This window comes from Halictus rubicundus, chromosome 9, assembly GCF_050948215.1.
Source record: "Halictus rubicundus isolate RS-2024b chromosome 9, iyHalRubi1_principal, whole genome shotgun sequence".
In the NCBI taxonomy this organism is placed as follows: domain Eukaryota; kingdom Metazoa; phylum Arthropoda; class Insecta; order Hymenoptera; family Halictidae; genus Halictus; species Halictus rubicundus.
In genome coordinates this window covers 15,296,163-15,310,302 of record NC_135157.1, presented here as the reverse complement: position 1 = coordinate 15,310,302, position 14,140 = coordinate 15,296,163, and the positions used below count along the sequence as shown (strand labels likewise).

At 45.0% G+C, this 14,140-nt stretch overlaps 2 protein-coding genes across 4 annotated transcripts in view; both read left to right on the top strand.

Moving 5' to 3' along the window:
• LOC143357061 (uncharacterized) overlaps positions 1 to 14,140 on the top strand; it is a 434,090-nt gene that overhangs the window by 305,987 nt on the left and 113,963 nt on the right. The gene's annotated exons all lie outside the window — the stretch shown is intronic.
• The window catches only part of LOC143357036 (Krueppel-like factor 6), a 444,831-nt gene that overhangs the window by 396,110 nt on the left and 34,581 nt on the right, over positions 1 to 14,140 (top strand). The window contains exons 1-5 of one of the 3 annotated variants that reach the window (XM_076793196.1): positions 3,901 to 3,951; positions 7,586 to 7,759; positions 8,003 to 8,248; positions 10,300 to 10,514; positions 11,083 to 11,309. In XM_076793196.1, coding sequence (XP_076649311.1) covers positions 7,598 to 7,759; positions 8,003 to 8,248; positions 10,300 to 10,514; positions 11,083 to 11,309 — 850 coding nt within the window. In that variant the 5' untranslated portion in view covers positions 3,901 to 3,951; positions 7,586 to 7,597. Of the gene's footprint in view, positions 1 to 3,900; positions 3,952 to 7,585; positions 7,760 to 8,002; positions 8,249 to 10,299; positions 10,515 to 11,082; positions 11,310 to 14,140 lie in introns of those variants that run through there. The other 2 variants (XM_076793195.1, XM_076793197.1) reach the window with 2 other exon arrangements.

The following is a 14,140-nucleotide window of genomic DNA, read 5'->3' as shown; positions in this document are numbered from 1 at the left end:
TCATTTCACACTCATAAAACGAGAACAACATAACCAGAAATATCGTCTACAACGATCACACTTAATTTATATTACAACGACGAACAACCCTAGACCAACGAAATAAATATTCCCCGTCCGCCGGGGCCACAATAAATTAATTCGACGAGGTCCAAAAGAAAGATTCGAATTATCACCACATCGATCATCCAGCAGGATTCAGATCGCGCGTTTTACGAGGTATTAACTCGTCCCGAAGTCCCGCAATTGTCTCACAGATTCGGTTGAACATCGTCCCCGAAGAATTGGATCTCGAACAGTTGGGAATCTCGGACTCGTTTTACTACAATGTATCAAGAAAATCGGAAGACGCCGCGAATCGCCGCGCGGCCATAACCGAAGGGAGCCTTAAACCGCGTCCAATCGGATTGTCTGAAACACAAATTTATGGCAGCGCTCTATTTCCAGGTTATACCCGTGTGGCGATGATCCTCCCCCGTACCGTTTACGAGCGCGGATCGATCGAACTCGTGCGTTTCGTCAACGGAAACGGTTTCGCTGTTCCGCGGCCCCCTCGCCGAAAGATCGACGGACATTTCGATATAACATCTTATTTTTTGCCCGCTGATAACGGAGTCGCGAATCGGGATCGCCCCGAGATTATCGGCTGCGGTCCCGCCGTAAAACTTCCGAAAGTTCGCGGATAAATCTAGATCATTCGGGGTTTTGTTCTCGGTTTCGATCACCGACGTTTTATGTCGACGCTACGATACGTAGAACTTCGATCCCTTTTATCGTGTCTCATTTTTATTTATTTATTTCCAGCAGGAAAACGTGTAGCTTCGCCCTTTTTACGGCAAAAACAGATTTTCCCGACGAATTTCTTTTTACCACCCTATGGTACTCTCCCGTGAAATTTGGATTTTCGATTTAATTCATTTAAATTTTCTCGGACACCTTCAGCCACGTAATTCAAGTCTAAATACTTCGAATGTTCTAAATAAATAGAAGAAATTTGAAATTTGCAATTATCGTAGAAAAGTCACAGAAATTTTCTCGGGGTCACACGAGACCCAGTATTCCGGTTAAGGGTTAATACTGCGTCGGAGAATCGGTAGAAGCTGTCGGTGATTTTTCTCTCGTTTAAGCACAGCAGTTAACCGGGCGAAAACAATGTCTGTTTTGAACAATCTCCACTCGTACTGCATATTAACACCAGGGAAAAATAATTTCGCTGCAGTTACCGCCGTACAAAATATTTCACCGTACGCATGTAATTGCTCTCCCCGCTCGGACCCTGGAATTTCACACCGCAAAATAATTTTCGTTTCCGCGCGCAGTTGTTCCGCAATTTTCCGGGAATCTCGGCGCGGCGGGATTTTCGGTCCGAGCGCGAAAAATAGCATCCGGACGAAATTACGTTTCTCCGTGCAATAGCGTCCCCGAAGAAAAATAATCGTCCGCGGGCTCCTTCATTATTCACGATTAAAGTTCGTCCGAGGAAAGCCCGCGGGAACGAGTAACGGCGTTAATATAACTTGAAGAAGGAATTTCATCGTGACCCCCTCACCCCTCGCCCCCCCTCCCCCGCCACCGCCGCTGTTGAACTTTCGCTAATCGTCATCGACTTTGATCAGCAGACTGATGAGAAATCACTGGAGCAATTTAAATAGTCTGATGCGCTTCCGGTTCTTGGAGGGCACGGTAAATTATTGCCGGCAGATTTCAGATGTAAGGATGTGAAAGAAAGAGCGGCGGGGCGTGGCCCTTTAATGTTTTCGATATTGGATCGCTCGAGCGGTCGAATAAATTGAGAAACTCGAGCCCTCGATAAAGAGAGAGAGGGAGAGAGAGAGAGAAAACTCGAAAGCGGATTTTACACCGAGATTCCATCGACTTTGTTCAACTGGATCGCGACACTGTCGATTCGGGACACGGCTCTTGGCTAGATACCTACACGTGTCGCTGAGGTTTGCAGCCAGACAATCAGCTGTACGTGTCTACGAAACACGAGAAACGAGTTCGAAAGTTGCTTCACCAGGGAATAGAGCGGACGTCAGTGCCACGGGAAATTTCTGCTGGATTCGCAAACGCCGGTTATTTATGCTAGGAAATCATTTTTGTGAGTCCACACGCTTCTTCCTCTTTGGCTGGCCCAATTAGACAATTTTGACATTTTCCCGCGAAGTGAAAGGTTCCGGAAAAATTTTTCTTGGTCGCAAGGAGAGACTAAAAATTCCTGAGAAAATTACGCGAGGTACACCTGACGTGTATCTACTAATTGCATTTTATTTCATTCGAATATCTTAAACGGTGCTCGGGAAATGCGCTTTCAAAGTGAAGGGTACCTACCCCTATTCCTCTCGCAAGGGACAATCTGAAGTTTCGCAATCGAAAATTTCTCGGAACGGTACCTTCGACAAACGGGACATTGTTCCACGGGTAAAAATAGCACAGAAGGTGCTGGAATCGATCACCCACACTTACGCATGTACACCGTGTTCATGAGAATAGTAAGCAGCCTTAACCTCGCCGTTTCCTCAAACGCAATTCCCCTTGCGGCGCAGAGACAGAAATTTCATAAACTTCCTGGAGGAAACTCTAGAAAAGAATCCGGCAAACCGATGCGATGGTGGCTCGAGGAACGGTGTTTCTTTCGCCGGGAACAATAGTCATAGTCGCGGTATAGTTACGAAGGAATCCGCATTCCGGCGGAGCGGTCGTCCTTTTAGCGCTTCCCGGATTGTTCCGCGAAGCGAATTGCGTTCGCGGAAGGTATTCCTCGGGTTCCTTTGTTTTCCGCGTGTAAACGGGCCACTTTTTGTCTTTTGTTAGACATGGGGAGGGGAGGGGGGGGGGACAGGGTAAACAGTAGAAGGAGGAAGCGGAGCCCGAGCCGAGATTAAGCTTTACGAGGCTCGCGTGGACGTCCTTTTACCATCGGCTCCATTAAATCCGGAACCGCGTAATAATTTAGAAGTTCACGACGACGGTGGCCCGATCACAAGCGGAAGGGCCGTTGCTTCTGTTGCTTCTGTTGCTGCTGCTATTTTCCCATCCACGGTCACGGTATCCTCCATTACGCTTTTACCGATGAACCCGACGAACCTGGATTTACCGGACGCACGCCACTGGACCGTTACCGTTCCTATTTATTGGCCGAAAACACGCCCGAGCGGTGATTAACCGGCGGCCATTAGGACACGGAAAGGTGAGGCCGATTGCTATTCAGAAAATAGACGAAACTGCTCTTGCCCGGCAGGAAAACTCCGATCCGAGAGGGGATTTTCGAACGATCCGGACGGAACCAGTTCAACAAGTTGTAATGCTCGATTCTGCAAAATTAGGAACGTATTAGGTTAACCAAAAGGTCCAAACGACACGATCACATTTTTCTAAGCTCTCGTTTATTTGACCGTTTGCTGGTACAGAAGACTATTCCGAATAGTCAAAATCGGTGGAAAAATTGACACCTTCTGTGCACCCCCTGCGTGAACAATTTCCAAAGGGGGATGATTTTCTATTAGCACATTTACCACAAAAATTGAGTAAATTCGAGGTGTTCGAAATTGAGAAGTCAAGACTAAATAATCTGCATCCAAAATAAAGGGCTGAATAGACGCATGAAACATGAAAGAAGCACAGTGAGTTGCAGAGGGATGAAGGAAGCATAATTGCGAGCGGCGCGGCATTGTCTTCGCTCATTGTCGGAGGAGATTTCGAAATTCCCGACACGCGAGGGTGTCGGGGGGTGGTTCGGCTGGTACAGTAATTATCCGCGTGACACCGGCAATGACTATGATACCGGGGATTTCCCGATCATTGTAACGCTAATTAAACTGGAGAGACGGCACGCAGCGCCGCGGTGCAACATCGTCGTTGCATTTTGATGGCCGGCAACAATCGTTCGATGAATCTGCATAGCCCCGGTCACCGACGACATAAATTGTTTCCCCGAGCTCCCATTGACAGGTAAGCAACGCCGGCCGCATCGCTGTAAATATAATGAGCACCGGCATTGTAAAATTTGACGTGGCTAACCGGTGCATTACAAATAGTACGGCCGCGACAATTATTATCCAATGTCCCGGCGAAATTGTTGCCGATACGCGATCCCGTCGAATTATTAATACCACCTGCGACACCGATAAACCCTTCCGTCCATGTCCGCGGTGTTGCGTTTTTGCGATTGAATATTGCGCGATGACGAATTGCAATCAAGCAATTGTAACAAGAACTTTCTGAAAGAATCTGTCGTTGCTGGAAAATATCCCGCTGTGCTTTCCAAGCACAGTACTTCAGTGATCAGAGTTTGAGTTTGGAACAATTTAAAAATATTGCCGTTTTCGACCGTATAAAATTATTTGAAAGTTAAATAAACGCAGCTCCTGTATCTCGTAAATTAGAAATTCTTGGCTTGAGGAGAAATAGATTCCTAGATTGCACAGAATTCGTTGAACCGCGTCGGTTCAATTTTGAAATTGTCTTCAAGTGCGGGTCCAAATTGAAACTGCGATGATCCCAATGATCCGGTACTAGGGAGAATGACGTGGGAAGGGGGGAAGGAGAGGGTGGCAAGCGTGTCTTTCGGTATATCGGAAAGTCTGGCGGAAGGTTTCGATCCAGAATGGCGACAGACACCGGCGGCGACGGGAACTTCTCGAGACAGCAGAGCGGCGAAATTATCTGCAGCATCCGCGCGTGCACACGCGAAACACATCGACGCCGTTTTCGCCAACACAGCCGCTCGCGCACTCGAGTTTGCCGAAACTTCCCGTAGGCCGGTGCCAGTTCGGTACAGTTCCTCCGAGACGGAGTGCAAAGTTATGCTGGCTGGCGTGCGCGCGCGAGAAATTGTGCGGCAACCATGCCGCAAAATCAGATTACCGAGCTGCCTGGTGGCATCCTTCGCGAGTCCTTCCACAGGACATCCTCCTCGGACCTTCCTGCAGGACCCTGGAACCCTCCTTCGAACCGTTCGACTCCCACGCGACCATAATGTTTAATCGCCCTGCAGCCTAAAGGTACGCTTGCGCTCTTATCAATCGCGTGAGCCCTCGAACTTCGTAGCAAATCCTTTGCGTTTCAAAGCGCATTGTAAATTTCCCTTTGTGTGCAGCAATTTTACTTATCGATCAAACACGTCATTTTTATATTTTAAGGTGAAATTATTGCGGTGAATGTTATAGTTCGCGTTGCTGTTCTAAAGGCGAATAAATAGAGGATTAGAAGGAAAATAAAAATCTTGCCGAAAATGAATGACCTTCTTTAATACTGGACCTACCGAACTGGTTCAAATTGTTTCTGATTCCTCCGCAGTTGTTGAAATAAGAAAAATGTTACGGAATCCAAATCAAATCAGTCCTGCCACTATTACACAACTTTAATTATTTACCTTTTGCTAGAAAATATAAAAACGAACAGAATGATCACCAGAAAAATAATACCATTCGCATGTATATTAACGGATCGCTTTTACTAAAATTTATAAAATTGATTTATTCCATAAGTCGAAAAATCCCCCATTTGAGAAGTTCGCGCAGTAATCGCGCTAAAGAGCAGAAATAAATGATCAACGGTAAACACGGGGACGAGAAAATGTACGGGAATGTTCGCCGGAGGTAATAGCGGATGTGCAGGCAGTGATTCAATGTTGACCGGTGTTTTTCGACGGGATTTTCGGAAAAATGGCCGGCGGTAGCGAAACGGTTAATGGAGAGCAGGACCTTTTAATATTTTGCCGCTCGGTCGAGCGATAGGAAATTTATGCGACGCCCCGGACCCGGGAAATTTAAATAGAAACGGTGTCGTTCATCTTGAACGGTATAATACGCGGGAACCGGGACGATCAAGAGAAGAACGGAGCCCCTGCGACGGCGTTCAAGATAAATGCGCTTTGTATATTAAAGCACGGTGGCTTTAATAAAAGTTTTCGCTCGGAGAGAGAGAGAGGTCTCTGATCTTGCCTGCGGCTCTCTCGTTCTCTCTCTCTCTCTCTCCCTCTTTAGAAGAGAGACGATTTCTCATTACGCTTCTGTCATCTTCGTTATTCTTTTCGCCGGGGATAATTCACGGTAGGATGGATACGACCGGCCTGTACAGATTCAGGAATTATGTGTAATATATTAGTCCCCTGTGCGCGATCGATTTAATCGGCCCTTTGAACATCCTCGAACGATCTTCCTCTTCTTCTTAGCTCTTTGAGAAGTCTTCTCGATTCCTATCTTGAAATGTTTATTAACCCTCGTCTCTTCCGAGGAACTTTTCAACGATCCTGCCTCGTGAACTTTTGATAGTTTCGATAGTCTTCTTTTATTATACGATTTTTACCTCTGCTACTTTTCTCCGGCGAGATAATTTAATAATTAACGACATCGAAACTGGAAAATTATAATTTATCTGAGAGATTACTCCTCCGTTAATTCTTCTGGAATCGACTTTTTCCGTAATTTTGTTAAATTACGTCGACAAAGGAAAATTGTTTAAAATTGGTACCAAACGAGGAACTGTCTTTTTCACTGACACTTAAAATGGAAGGGAGCTGTTGGGGACAAAATCGAAAAGAAAATTCCAACTGCAAATTAGTACTGATACATCTGATAGATCTGAACTAGTAAATTCGAAGTGCCGTGCGTTTCTAAAACAGCGTAATTACGAATGATCTAATTTACTGGTAATGTTCCGCACAGTTGTGGTTGCGGAAAAGTTTTTCGCAGTGAGAATTGCAGTTTTAGAACACGCCGCATCCACGGGAGATAGTACCTACTCCTTGCTCCGGGCATTCTCTGCCAATTTATTATCACCGCTAACGGTTACCAACGCCGGCGACGGTTTTGTCCGGCGGTTTCACGGATGAAACCACTTATCTCCGCCACCGTAGCCGCCGTGCAATAATTTCTCTTTTCTATAAGGCCACTTTAAGGCTGCCCGATAGCGGTAACAAAGACGCGACGCGACGCGACGCGACGCGCGGGAGTATTTTATTCGCCGTTGCATCGGCTCAAAGATCTCTCTCCCTCCCCTCCTTTCGCGCGATGTACCTTGACAAGATGGATCCTTTTGTAGCGGTAATGATCCAGTAACGGCCCGGGCTTGTTTAAATGGAAAAGCTGTTGAAGGGTCCGCGCCGTATCGTCTTCTTTTGTCCCCACAGTTTTCAAACCGCTAGTTGACTTCTGATTGCGTTTGCAATTGCCGGATCTGTTGGCTATTTTAAAAACCTGCCACATTAAGAGACATTAATAGCCACGAGATTCACCTTTGACCGCGCATATCTCGGTAACCTATCACTGTGTTCAAAAAATTAATACAGCATTACATGCACCGATGTACAGGGAACTTATCAGCCCCAGTACCAAAAAGCTGTCGCAAGTAAAATTTCTCAAAAAAAAAAAAAAAAACAGATGAAAATTCGATGAAATTTCGTGGACCCATTAAACAAATTCAAGCAGCACCTAATGGCACCTGATGTATACTGAATAAATCCGAAATAGTAATACAAGAATTCTGCCAACCGCTTAGAAACTAGAATTTCTATTCTCGCGAACTCGCGTCTGAAGCGTTCCCGAACAGGACTCGCTAACAAAAGGTCTCCCCTCTGTTCCAGACATGCTACGAAATGGAGAGATACCTGAAGGACGAGCCGAAGCTGCAGTCGTACAAAAAGTTGTCCACAGAATTGGACACGGCGCCGTGGAACCTCTTCAGGGCGCCGCCAATCTCGTGGACAGCGTCCACGGGCACCGCCAACGCACAATTCGATTCGCCAATCAAAATGGAGGTGAGTAACGACGCGTATTCGCCCGGGTGCTCCCACGGGGACACTTCAGGCAACCTTTCCGTCGATCCCCACCCCGATACGAGACACCCCCTCTCCCCATAGTCCCACTCGCCCTCGTAGAGTCCGCAGAAGAGCAGAGAGAGAGAGAGAGAGAGAGAGAGAGTGAGAGAGAAAGAGAGCGTGTGGTTTGAGGAGCGAGAGTGTCAAAAGCGGTTTTCTTCTTGTTCTTTGCCACCTGAGAAGGTGACGACGTCGTCGGAGGACACGGAAACGCTCTGTTTCGACGACATCAAATTCAGTCCCGGCGATCTGAACCACAACGGCCGCGATGGGGATCTCCTGGACCGGCACCTCGACTCGTTGTCGATGTCCTCGTCGAGCTCGGCGTGCTCGGCGTTGTCCTGGGACAGCTCGCCCTCCTTCTCCTACACAGCGTTCATCCTCAAGAAAGAGCCCAGCGAGGATCTCGAAGAGGATGAGGAGCAAGAGGTGCGTTCAAGCCGGATTTACATCTGACACTTATCGCGCGAACGTTCCCTTTCCCCTTCGTTTCGTTTCGTTTCGTTTCGTTTCGTTTCTTTCGGTGTGATCTTCGTCTCGTCTCTTTCTTTATTCCTTTCTTTCGGCCTCTTCGGTACGTTTATTTTGGTCCCGACGACACCGGGAATGCTCCTCCGTTTCTTTTCGATATACTGCATGCATCCGATCGCTCTGCATGCCGGAATGCTTGCTTGCGATTATGGAAATCGAACGGTTGTGGGAACAGATCGTCCCCCTACTGAATGAGCGAGATTTTCGCCCGGATTTGGAGCGGTGTTGGTGGGATCGAAGGAGGATTAATGGGGAAAGTACCCCATGGGCTACCCGCCCAATTGCCCGTGGGCTTTTCGGGTCGGTGATGAGTAGACCGGATTTTATGCATTTGTGACGAAAATCGGCGGATTCAAGTTGAAATTGTGAAAGTGTTTCAGGAATCTGAAAATACTGTTTCATCTCGGACTTGTTAACGTGATTAAGAAAAAAAAAATTAATGTGTATGGGGCTCCTGGTGTGATGGTAGATCATTTTTATTTTGAATATGAATCCGAGTAGATTGCAGATTTTATGCATTCGTTGTAAAAATGAATAAACCCAAAAACAGAAGAAACGTCACATAAATTTTATGTTACTGATACGTTATTAGTTATCAAGTGTAGCGAATGTTTCTGCAATTTTTATTTTGCATGAAGATCTGCAGTCTACTGATTTAGTTCGAGTTGTTGGGAAATAGCAGGTAGTAGTAAATATAGATTTTTGCTTTAATTTGTAGCGTAACAAAATATTAGAAATCCTGGATGAAATGCGCAGAGTGATTGAAATTTAATATTATTTCAATTTCCGACACTAGATTCGAACATATATTTTTATTTCACTGTGCCTGCTGAAATGAAATTTCCACGAACTTGTGCAATCAAGTAAAAATTCGAAACCGTCACTACGAAACGCACTACATAACACGGTGGCAATTTGCAATGCATATTACAACAATATCCGTGACGTTCAACAAATTGTCAAACCTATATTTGTATTTATTCGACAAATTGCATTGGACATGTCTTGAAACAATTTTTTAAAATGCTGTAACATTCGTGCGTATGTGAACAGCAATTTTGCTGAACATTTCACGAAACGTTAAAATAGAATTTCATTATCTTTCCCCATTTATTAAATGATTCTGAACTTCCCGTGAAAAAAATGTCAACACAAACATTTTCAAAATTGATTCTCACGTACTCGAATTCTTTAGCACGCACCATCCGCAAAAAATCCCCTACCACTTTCCCCAATCAAAAATCACTGTTTGCACTCCAGATCTTCGACCCCCGGTGCATGATCGCGCACACGCGATCCTCGGCTTGTGCAACGGCAGGAAGACTTGTCAATAAGCGAGTTCATTCAATTTAGCTAATGCCGATCGGAGAGCGTCGATCGCGTGTAGATAACGAGCGTCCTGAAAAGAATGCCTCTGTTTCCATGCATGCGTATGTGTGTGCGTGTGTGTGTGTTTACTTGTTGGTGTCGTAACGCGGCTTCCGGTCCTCCGGTTCCGTTTGCGAATCGCGGAGTTTCGTCCGCGCGGTGGGGGGGGGGGGGGGGGGTCACAATGCCCGTCAAATTTCAATTACCGGACGAACGGCCGGTTATACAAATAACGATTCTTCCCAATTTTCGTCGGGTTACGTGTGCGGCCCGCGATGTAATTTAACGCGTTTCTGCACACGCACGTTGCAGCCCCGTGTAATCCGTTTACGAGGTCATTTGCCATTGATCGATTCGCACACCGAGGCTGCAGGCTCCCCGTGTGTTGCACACGCCGCGCCGCGCCGGTTGCATTACGTTGTCGCGTTGCATCGGCACTGCGTATATCGATGCCCGATACATTCACCCGCTTTTAACCAGTTGCTTGCACTTTAATCGAAGCGGACTATCCTCCCTCTCGCGGCGTGCTCGTTGCATCCGTGATCCCGTTGCGTAATGAGTCGCGTCCGATGATTCTATAGGAGACAGAGGAGGAGGTGGACGACAGCGGATGCGAAAGCGAAGAAGCGATCCTGACGCCGCCGTCGAGCCCAGGTTCAGGTCAAGGTCATTCCAACTCCAGTAACTCGTCGAGCGGGAGTCCGACGCTCGACGTGCAGAACCTCAACCTTCACGGGACCGGCGGCAGGAGCGCCATCGTCAGGGTCACCACCAACAACGCGCAGTGTGTCGCAAGGTCGGTACCCATTTTTCCTGCTCCTCGACCCCCCTTTGTCGTCCGCGATTGCCCACGAAGAAGTGGCAACTCGGCCTTCCAATTTTTCTAATAATATGGATCTTTACTCAACACGTCTCGCGTCGAAGCCTTTCTAAACTGAATTTTATTTGTACTCTTATAAATTAGTTCGCTTTGTTTGAAGGTCCTTCGCGGTTCAATCGGTGACCCTGCGGTCCGAGAAAATGGTCCGCAATTTTGAAATAAGGACGAGAAAATTCTTAGAAAGTTTATTCAATCTGATTCAATTTGTAGTTTGAATCGAAGCAAAAAGAAAGTTCGTAGCCATCAAGTTTCACTACAAAAATTTCAATGGCTTGTTCAGGATATTAGGATTTAATGGCGTAAATAAATCAATTTCAGGGGTAACAAATACAACGTATTGAATCTAGCCTTGTATTGCATTACACGGTGGTTGAAGGTTGAATTGCGAAGGGATTAGACATGCACGGATTCATTCGTGCAGTTAATTACGAAACACCGAGACGAAAGGACAGGAATGATATGTTGGTATTGGATCTTTTTGCAGACTGATCTCCGTCACAGCGAATGGGTTCCCCGCGGTTGCGGGCACGCAAAACGCACATGCAGGAGCTGCTGCAGCTGCAAGCACCGTGGCCAATAGGCAGCACGCGAGGAGCCAAGAGCACAGTCCGTCTGACACGAAGCGCAGGATACACAAATGCCAATTTCCGGGATGCAAGAAGGTTTACACCAAGAGCTCGCACCTGAAGGCTCACCAGAGGACGCACACGGGTGAGTGGATACACAATTTTATTCTAATCGAATGGACATTAACTCGTTAACCGAATTAAATTGCAACGCCCCTCGTAAAACGAACAATTTATAATTGAAGCGCGATAACTCTTGACATATACGTTGGAAAGGATTAAACTGGTTCTTGGCTTTCAATAAAATTGCAACACCATTTGTACAATAAAAAAAGCTTGTGGTACGATGAATCTTGTCAAATAAATTTTAGAAGATCGATTTATGAATTAATAAAATAACGTAAGTCTCAATGGAATGTCAATACCATTTATAAAATAAAAATGTAAAAATTATGTTACCGTAGTTCTTGACAAACAAATTAAAAAAAAAATCGATTTACGAATGAATGAAACACTGGCTCGTAACATTCAATAGAGTGTCAACACGATTTATAAAACAAGAATAGAAAATTATGTTGTGGTAACTCTTGACAAATAAATTCTGGGAGGTCGATTTATGAATTGATAAAACACTGGTTAGTAACTTGCGATCATATTGCGAGAATTATTGATTCATAAAATTTGGAAGATTGATTTATGAATTAAATAAAATACTCGTTCGTAGCTTCCAATAAAATTGCAACTGTATTTGTAAAATGAAAGATTCAAGAACTGCTTCGCAATATTTTTTGATTAATTAATTTCAACTGCTACGATCTGGATCTCCTGATTTGCATAAAGATAGTTTATTTAAATTGCGTTATCGTACACTGAAAACAACGATTAAAAATAATAATCCGTATCACTTGATCACGGGAATGGCCTAAGCCAGAAGATAAAATATCGATTAAATCACGCACTTTAATTACGTACTTTAATAATGAATAAATTTCTACTGCTGCATTGTTACATCGATTAAAACTGTAATTAAGTTTAATCTTGATTGCAAGATTTAATTGAATTGAATTTGAACTTGACTATGCCGGATACACTGGTAAATTCATACACAAATTCATACGAGTAATTTCAGAATACCTTTTTCCAATTTATACACGTACGAAGAATTGGAAAATTATGCTGTATATGTACATTGTTCTCGGTATAATGGTACAGAAAGTTAATACAGTAAATTGCTAACGCGGTCACATTCGTGCAGAGTAATTTCTATAAAGAGCAATTTAATCCCGTTGCTAAAGGTTAAGGATAAAAGAAGAAAAAAATTATACGAAGTACCCCGCGACCTCGTCGTGGTTGCTCCATTCACACGCGCATTAAATTGCATAAACGTCCGCAATCTACTAATGAGTTACCACTTCATGCGTGAACTGCACAATGATTCGAATGAAAAGAGAATCTTCCTGCTGGAAATAATTATTTTTACAATGAGATCGCCGAAGCTCTCGTTACGCTGCAAATAATGTAAAAAATCTATAGAACGAAGGATCGTGGGCAGACGATAATGAACATTACAACGTATATCTGGATGAAGCGGAGTCTCCTGCGATATCGCTCCGATTAGTAATCCTGACGATTACATTTCATATTTTCGAGGTGGTGGTTACCTGTCTGGAACCGTTGATCCATTCATATTGAATTTAATATTCACAGTTTTCATTTTGCACACTGGGAGATCTAAAGTCCAATTATTTTAATGAATTTCCTTTCAAAATGCTACACGTCAGAAGTGAAATGTAATGCAAAATTCTCGACGCCACTAAAAGTTACAAATCATTCCAAAGTACTACTTAAAACTGCAATGCGAAACGGTGTTTAACTTTTGCCGAAAAATTCTACAGAAATTTTACCTCAAAAGTTGTAAATCACAGGTAGTCCACCATGGGCCACCTCCAACGGCCCCAAAATGGCGGACGCTCACTACTTCCAATTTGAAATCAAAATAATTTGGTTAAAGTTGCAAAACAGAGCTGAAATTGTATAAAAGAATGCTATAAAAATTCTCAACGGTCCTAGAGGTCGCAGAGCGAGGAACAATTCAAAATGGGCCACCATAAGGGTCCTCAAAATGGCGGACGGTACTACTTCAAATCTAAAATTAAACCAATTTTATCAAAACCACAACAGAAAACAAACTTTAAATTCTACCAAAAAATTCTCGACGGCGAAAGAATTGCAAGCCAAAATTTCCGCGGATCAACATAAAATGGCGGAGGACTGCGACAATCTTCGATGAACGCCCATGAATTTTTCGACATTTAAGACTGCGCCCACGCGAATTATTGATAGACCGCGACATCGGCATTAATAAATGGCTCGTCTGGCGTCGCGGCGACGTGTCCTCGTCAGATAATTCCGCGGGGGCGTTCTTCGCGATTTAGTTAACCGTTAGTCACGCGATTATCCCGTGGCGTCTGTCGCGCCGGTTGCCCAACCTGGATATATCCCGCGGAGGTGCACCGGGACAAATTCCCCGACGCGTTCCCCCGTCTGCGCCGGTTATCGCGGCAAACAACAATGCATAATTAATTACGGGGGCTGAATTAAGGGAGGCTGTTCGGCTTGTACGGCGAGCCGCGCGGCACAACGGGATGAATGCGGGGAGCCCACGTGCGCGATACCGGAAGATGCATGTTTAATGCCGGCGAAATACTCGGGGCCCGCCTGTTTTCTTCCATCGATCGACGCTCCTAATCGGCCTTTGTCGCTGTTTCGGCTTAAAACCGCTTTTTCCTTAACCCTCAGTCACCGGGAAGCCGTTCCAGGGGTACCCTAATCTCTCCTCTTTGACGGTAAGCTTCTCCCATATTTTCCTCCGTCTGAAATATTCAAGCTAATGCACGAACTGCGATAAAACACGTCGTTTATTTCTATTAAACATTATTGAAAAAATGTCTTTGACCAATTTATGTTACGATTTCT